The sequence below is a fragment of the Vigna unguiculata genome, chromosome 11 (genome assembly GCF_037176805.1).
Source record: "Vigna unguiculata cultivar grain cowpea cultivar isolate G323 ecotype 2 chromosome 11, ASM3717680v1, whole genome shotgun sequence".
NCBI classification, from domain to species: domain Eukaryota; kingdom Viridiplantae; phylum Streptophyta; class Magnoliopsida; order Fabales; family Fabaceae; genus Vigna; species Vigna unguiculata.
This window is the reverse complement of record NC_140802.1, coordinates 12,833,992-12,842,228: the sequence shown is the minus strand read 5'-3', so window position 1 is coordinate 12,842,228 and position 8,237 is coordinate 12,833,992. Positions and strand designations below refer to the sequence as shown.

General features: G+C 36.1%; 1 protein-coding gene and 1 pseudogene across 1 annotated transcript; one reads left to right on the top strand and one right to left on the bottom strand.

The window, feature by feature from the left end:
- Positions 1 to 910: 910 nt before the first annotated feature.
- Positions 911 to 3,657, bottom strand: LOC146881023 (uncharacterized; annotated as a pseudogene).
- A 2,901-nt stretch (positions 3,658 to 6,558) lies between these two features.
- Positions 6,559 to 7,982, top strand: LOC146881022 (serine/threonine-protein phosphatase 7 long form homolog). The gene is made up of 2 exons (XM_085669213.1): positions 6,559 to 7,077; positions 7,308 to 7,982. The coding sequence occupies exons 1-2, from the start codon at positions 6,559 to 6,561 to the stop codon at positions 7,980 to 7,982; spliced, it is 1,194 nt and encodes a 397-aa protein (XP_085525339.1).
- Positions 7,983 to 8,237: the final 255 nt, after the last annotated feature.

Sequence of the window (8,237 nt, the reverse complement as noted above, 5' to 3'; positions counted from 1 at the left end):
ATTTTCACAAAATTTTCACCCACTTCCACTTAAATCAAATCATACCATCTTTTTCTTAATACAAACACTATCATCTTCACTTACAAATCAACGATATTTTTACCCCAGTAGCACGGTTGTGCTTTTTAATTTCCCAAACAGCACATTGTTCCCAATATATACCTCAATAGCATGGTTTTATTTGTAGGTGAGAATTCGGTCCCCTGGGACACGAATTCTACCCTATAAAATGTAATTTTTTTTGTATCCTAGTCAGAATTCGATCCCCAGGAACCCGAATTCTGAACTGGGTTTTTTATTTGTTTTTTCACTTTTTTTAAATAAATAAGAATTATGATTTTTGATTTTTTTGAATAAAATATTTTTAAGAGTTAATTTTTCTTCTGTGAAAAATGTTACATTAGAGGTTAAAATTATTTTAAAAAAAATAGATTTAATAATCTGTTTTTAGTTATTTTAGGTATTATTTGAAACAATGAAAAATTAAATACTTTTTTTGTCTTTTTGAAATTTTTTGATTTTAAAATAGATTTTGTATTGTGTAGTAAGTTATTTTATGTGTAATTTGAAAATATTAAAGTAAATTTAATTTATTTTTTTTTAATAATTTGTGTAGTATTAATTATTTTGAATTGATGTTTATAAATATTGAAATTATAGTTATCTTTTAGTTTTGGATAATTTTTAAAATTTGTATATTATAAACATTGAAAATTTCTAAAAAATAATTTAAAAATGAAGGAAATAACTAAAATAATTTATAACCATTTCATTATTGCATTTTAAATAATTTTGTTACTTGTTTTTGGTTTATGTAAAATAAATAACAATAAAAGATAATAAGAAAAGATGTAGCATTGAATTGAATCAAGTGTAAATTTATTGAACACAATTAAAAGTACAACATAAACTAAGTGGTTGATGTGGATCGTCTAAGTGTAGGATTATTAGGACAATGATTTCTTGTGTGTCCTTCAATTCTACAATAGGAACACTTTCTAGATTGTCTTCCTTCCTTAATGTCCATCTCAGACCTAATTCTACTTGATTTAGGATGACCCCTCTCGCTTCTTTTTGTGGCATGGATGGGGCCAAATCTGTGGCCCTTGGTATGGTGGCCAATATTCTTCATGTCTTAACTCGCCAAATAAATTTTCATATACTTTCATGATGACATCCAGCCTATAATGGGGACTTATGTACATGCTGAAGTCCTGATGTGCATGCTTGCAAGCTACAATAACATGTGAACATGGTAGATGTATTTTTTGAAACTTTCCACAATCGCACCACCTTTCATCTAATCTGACTACAAATTTTCCTGCAGGACGTATTTCTCTAGGATTCACCATCTCCTCCACTCTGAATCTTGTGGTATTTCTATCAAATTCAAAAACGTGGTGCGTGTTTAACTTGGAGTCCGCATCTTGTAGGAAGTTGGTTGCATATTCAGAGTACACATGACCAACATTGACCATTGCAGTTATTTGCCTACCTCTTTTCGTGAAGTATGTGTTGCACCTGGTGTACGTGGCCAATACTATGGATGAAATTGGCAAATTCGTTGTTTTGTTCAGGACAGAATTTATTGCTTCCGCCAGATTAGTTGTTACGTGAGCCCACCTTCTTCTTTGATCATATGCAAGACACCACTGCTCCCTTGGTATTTGGTCTACCCAAGCTGCTGCTTCTGGGTTGTCTTCTCTAATGATGTTGTAATAGTAGTTACAGCATGGCTTCGTCAATGCGTACGCTACAAATATAATTATAAGAAGAATTTATTTTCTAATAATGGGTGTGAATAATTAACAACCAAAGAAATGAAAAAGAAAAATTTACACGTAATAACTTACCCATGTTGACGAGGTCCTTTTTCAGAGTTGTATTCTTGAATCTTTTTGTAAAATTTTGTGCAATGTGTCGAATACAAAACACATGTACGCAGTTCCCTTCAGTCCAGCCACTATTAGGTTTGTTGAATGTTGCACTGATTGAATTGTGGCGGTCTGACATTAAGCATAAATTTTACTGAGGCGTAACATGTGTCCTTAGGTTTTTAAGGAAAAAAAAAAACAAGCTTCGACGGTTTCACCCTCTACTATAGCAAATGTAATGGGGAAAATGTTATTTCTCCCATCTTGTGCAACAACTACTAGAAGGGTGCCCCTATACCTTCCGTAAAGGAAGGTTTCGTCCACTTGCACTATTGGTTTGCAAAATGGGAAGCCATCAATGCATGGTTTGAATGTTCAGAACACTCTTCGAAAGTGTTGTTGGTTTTGTAGGACCTCCTCCCCATTTGTAATTGGACTAGTTTTCAACTTGTATACAAACCCAGGCAAATAAGTTTGCATGGCTTGTAATAGGCACGACAATCGGTTGTAAGACTGTTCCTAGTTTTCGTACACATCTTCAATTGCTTGCTGTTTCGCCAACCATGCCTTTCTGTAGGTTGTTATATCCCATAGAGGTCTGGATGAAAGAAATTATTGTTGCAATTGGTGTGGATGGGTCTGACTCCACCATTTGTCTTACATGTTGAGATACTATTCTTGAGCCCAGGTGTCTGTGATCTTGCGTTATGAGTTGTGTGGCACATGTGTACACACCTTCAACCTTTCTAATTTCTCACACTTGGTCCCTTGTACGTAATATTGCCTGACATTTCCAAGGACACACGTGTTGCACACATTGCACCCTCAGCCTTGTTGTGTTTAAGTGTGTGATTTTGTAGGTGCAATGGTTTATTATGTGGTACTTATTTAAAGCATCTAGAAGTTGTTCCTTTGTTTGGAACCTCATTCCTTGGGTTAGTATACCAACATCGTGCTCAAAGTTGTCATGCAACATTGTGTGGTGGTCATATGCGTTTGGAAAATCCTGGTGTGGGGTCTAGTTGTATTCTTCATATAATTCAAAGTGTTGTGGTGGGTTATAGGGGACATGTGTTTGAGGGTTAGGGTGTTGTTGTTGTATGGGGTGGACATGTAGGGTTTGGTCATGGTCATCATGTTGATAAAAAAGTATATTGTCCTCATCTTCACTAAACGCGTATAAGGATGCTATAGGTAGACCTAGGTTTTCAACTTCTACGATAACTGGAGGAGAGAACCTTTGGGTGTTGTGATGTGCGGGAGTTAGAAAAATATTTGAGGTAGTCAGACCGATTAATAGTTCGGTATATGATTGTATATCATTTCCCCAATCCCCTAGGTAGGTAGTGTTAAGGTCAAATAGTTGTTGTTGTGGTTCAGTGTTTGGATGTGGATGATGCGCATCAAAATGTGTTAAAGAAATATTTTCAGAAGGTCTCGTACCTGAGTTGTAGGTGGTGCAGAGTTCAATAGATGTAATAGTTGGGGTGGCATGTATCATGTCGAAAGCGCCATCCAAGTCGTCGTCATCTTGGATCTGAGTGGTTGTGTATGTCACATGTTGGCCACAAACTTTAGTCAGAAATTTCAAGTGAATAATTGGAACTCCATCCCTTGGATCTCTATTTGCCTTCTCCATTATTATGCGAATAAGTTTGGATAAGCCGAAACCTCTATGGATGTGGATCATGATTGTCTTTGCAGATGCAAAGTAGGCACCAGTTTGAGCGTCACTAGCAATTTCTCCATCGTCGTATACACAGACAAACATTGACCATTCCATCTTAGGTTGTGGTTGAACCTAACTTTCGATGATTTTTCAGAGTGAAGAGAAATTGCAATATTAAGATTGTGACTCTAGAAAGTGATGGTAGTCTTTTATACCAAAATTAAAGTTATCATGTGACTTTTTACTATGTGAACATGTGACTTGCACGAGAATTAATGTTATCATGTGAGTGGCACGAGCTTTTATGTACTCATGTGATTCACACGACTTCTTATGTACCCATGTGAGTGGCACAAATTATTATGAACCTATGTGACGAGCACGACCTCTAATGTTAGCATGTAACTTGACAACATTTTATAAGAGATTAGCATTTCACCATCCCCATTATGGAAGTTCAAATTCATTGAAATTAAAAGTTGCATAAACATTTGATAAAGAAGAACGTCATAAATAAAATTACATACTTTAAATAAGAAAATATAAACCTCAATCTAAGTTGAGGGACATGTTGAAGTTATTAGGATATTCAAAATAAACTTCGTCAGGGATTGCAATTTTATGCCTTGCTGTAATAAAGGTCATTATGTCAACTGGAAGATGACATGCTTTTGTCATTCCCATGTAAAAAATGGACTCAACATCGTCATCTTTACACATCGTACAAGATCGATATTGTGTAATGTCGTCCGATATGAAGATCGGTAACTTGTAACATAAGTCGACTTCATAGTCGTCCAACGTTGCACCATTGAATTCGTTGAGGATTGCTTGCTTAAGTTGGGACAACGTCATAGTATTTGTTATGGTCACCCATTCCGTGTTGGAGCTAATGTATGTATCAGAATAGTTATCTTCAGCATAGATGTTGCCATTGAAGTACACCAACACAGTGAATGTTGTAGATGTCATTGAGGGGTAGGAGTGATATCGCACTGACTTGATTAGATTGATGAATGAATTTATGAAGGGCATTATTTATAGCTTCATTGACTTAATGTGGGATACAGTAATGACAATTTTTGTTTGTTTATGTTAATGGTTTAGATTCAAAGTAGACAAATCGAACGCACAAGATTTAGATCCACTTTGCTGATCAACCAATGACTTTTTTATAGTGGTTTGTTTTGTTGTGATTTTTATTATGTGTTGCAGCTTTAATTATTTCGCATGTGATATGTCAGGTTAAAATAAAAAGCACTGCACCTGATGAGTTGTATGCTCTAGTCAATGTCATCACATGAAAGCAACATCACTGACACAGTTGATATACACACTACACGATGAATTTCAATCAAGCTTTATCCCACTTTACTTTGTCACGTGAATCCACTTTAGTCCAGGGGTCAACATTTTTTTTTGACCATCAAGTAACCAATCTACTTATAAATTATTAGGTCGTTCAGTTCACAACCATAACTGCTTATTACCAAAACAAGGACGGTGCTCCATCACAAAAATAACATTCACAATAGTTTTCTTCTTGCTGTTAACTACGAAGGTCGCATTAATTGTGCTTTTTATGTGTCAACTACTATGAATTTACAAATGTTGAAAGAGAAAATTACAAGCTATCGTTATTGTAGTCAAGGAAGACGAGTCAAAGATGTATGGTTTCACAAGCCTGTGTTAGGACGTTGGGACCAATATGAAACAATTAAGCTCCTTACGGATGATGATGTTCGCGACATGGTTGCCTTCTTCCTTCCACTCCCACATGATCTCCCAATGAAACTTTTTGTGACCCTATATCCTGCTAAAGGTGACAATTTGGATGCAACAACCTCAACTTCAACCAGTAATGTCGATGACTAAGGCTTAGTTCGTTATGTGTTTATGGAAGTCTTAAAATTATGTGTAGTAATGTTTGTCATTAGTACTTAATTTCCAAGAAAGACTTAAGTGTGTGTAATGTAAAAAAAGTATTTATGTGTAATGAAACTTTTATTGAAGTACTAAGTACCTATTTTTCAAGGACATTATCTACGATTTAATATTTGTTGTCGTATCTTAAACTTCTGTCATTGGTTCAATCCCATAAAGCACTATTGTCATTAACACAACAACAAAAAATTAAAAAGTCATTCACTTGAATTCGGTGTAGACCCTCTTTTACAACTAAGCACCTATTGTCTTTGCACATTACTCCCTTGTCAGATTCACATTAATGACCCTTTATTAGTACTGAGCACCTATTCTGAACCTAATTTATGTAAAATTAAATAAAATATGTTGGTATTGACAAATATTTCATTGTTTGGGCCATAGTTCTGAAAAGGTCTTTGCACTGTGTAGTCACCATCATGCAGGCTTTAGTCAACCTCATGCAGACTTTAGTCACCATCATGCAGGCTTTCGTCACCAACATCAGCAGGCTTTAGTCACCATCATGTTGTGCAATAAACGTGTAAGGAATGTGATTCGTTTGTGTAATCCAATGACTAACTTTTCCCTTGGCAAGTGTTGAGTTGTCTATAAATGTTGAATGTTGTTGTTTTCAATTCAAGCTATCGTCACCAAATCTACAAAGAGTTAATTAAGATGTTGTTGTGGAAACAACAACAACACAAGGCTACATACATTTATGCTCGAGTATGTTAATTGCATTTTTAATTTACAGACGTAATTATTAAAAATAATCACATCTTTTATTTATTTGGTTTAGGACACGAAGGGAGCATTGTGTTGTCTTACTATCACTCAATGTCTGAACCTCATCCAAGTATTGTGCCTGTAATACAAAAAGTAGGGTTTGGCAGTGTGGCTAAATTGCGACATCTAAAGGTTGACCATGGTTTAGTCACTGCCTTGGTTGAAAGATGGAGGCCTGAAACACACACATTTCATTTTCCAACTGGAGAATGCACCATAACCTTGGAAGATGTGTCACTTCAATTGGGTCTTTGTGTTGACGGACACCCTATCATTGGTCCAACTATGTTGGATTGAGACGAGATGTGTGATACCTTATTAGGTTTAACACCAGTAAAAGGGGAATCCATTGTCGGTTCTATGATAAAACTGAAATGGTTAAGAGATAATTTGTTGCCTATAGATGAAAATTCTAGTATTGAGGTCATTCATGCACATGTTAGGGCCTATATATTAGGAATGATAGGTGGTGTTTTAATGCCCGATAAAATTGGGAATAAAGTACATTTAATGTATTTGAACTACTTGAGTAATCTTCGAAGAACCCGTAGATATAGTTGGGATTCAGCGTGTTTGGCTGTCTTATACAGGGAGATGTGCAGAGCAATCGATGCACGTGCAAGGACTATGGGTGGATGTGCTTCATTGTTACAATCATGGGCATGGTTTCACATGCCTTTTCTTGCACCCATTTCAAGAGTTCCACCAACTTTCCCGCTAGTTTGCCAATGGAGCGACGGTCGAGTACTGAACTACAGAAATGTACCCCACAATGATTTAGTCGGATATCGAGCAAGGATAGATCACATGCAACAAAATCAGGTAACATTTTAGATTTGTATACCGATAAATGGTTGTAACTTAATGATTGACATTTTCAATGATTGTTGTAGTTTATTTGGGTTCCTTATGAGGGATTGGGCTCTATCATTGATGTTGGAGCATATCGCGACCAAGCAATATGGACGTCATGCACAAGTTTAATTTGTTTTGCCATTGTTGATTGGCACCAGTCCGACAGGGTCAAGTTATAATTTCGCCTATCACAACAGATCCCTGAAGAACCCAACAACCTTGATCATTTACATAAATTAGACATGAGGGGGCAACAAGATGAGAACTGGGTTACTACACATGTGCAATGGATACAGGTATGGAATAACCGGCGTGACCTTACATTGAATGGAGTACCAATGCTTGGGCCACTTCAACACACAATGGAGTACATGTCATGGTATACTTCAAACTCGTGTTTATATTTGTCAGTTCCACAAATGTTAAATGATCCTAGAATGCATCGTCAATCAACATCAACAAATGTCCCTTCACCACCACAAACTATGCATGACTTAAACACTCCTCCTCCACCACAAGGTATGGAGGGAACAAGGAATTCAGTTTCACCAAACTCAGAACTAGGCATACCAAGTATGTTTGCAACTTATGCTGAAACACCACCTTCTGCACAACCGTGGTTGCATACATATCCCCAAAGTCCAAATTTCTTTGAAGGTCCGCATCAGCCACAACAAGACTCAATTTACTACGTCCACAATCCTTACACACAAGCATCATCATTTGTTGCAAATGATGATCATGAACCTGATGAGGAACATGAACGACAACCTTCACAGGTTGAAGAACCTAGACCTGAAGTGCATAGGAGGAACCCCACCAGAAACAAGCGTCGACCTCGGTGTAGAACTGGACACCAATACGGTAATTAAAAGGACAAATATGTACTTTAATATTGTATTACATATGTATTAAGTCGTCTTTATGTGCTTGTAAGAGTTTGCCATGTTTAACACAAATTCGCATATCAGTAATGCAAGAACTTAATCATTCCAAATGCTTCATTGCTAAATAGTGAACAACAACTTCTTTAGATAAAGTGAACAAGTTCAACCATCTTAAAGTACAATGTTAAAACATATAAAAGAAAACTAAATATGAACAAAGTTGTCACACTTCTCAACTTT

What these genes read in the sequence shown, in the direction of transcription:
- LOC146881022 (XM_085669213.1), top strand. Translation starts at nt 6,559, where the DNA reads ATGTGTGATACCTTATTAGGTTTAACACCAGTAAAAGGGGAATCCATT. An exon ending in ATCACATGCAACAAAATCAG is followed by an intron (nt 7,078 to 7,307) that starts GTAACATTTTAG and finishes CTATCACAACAG; the next exon opens with ATCCCTGAAGAACCCAACAA.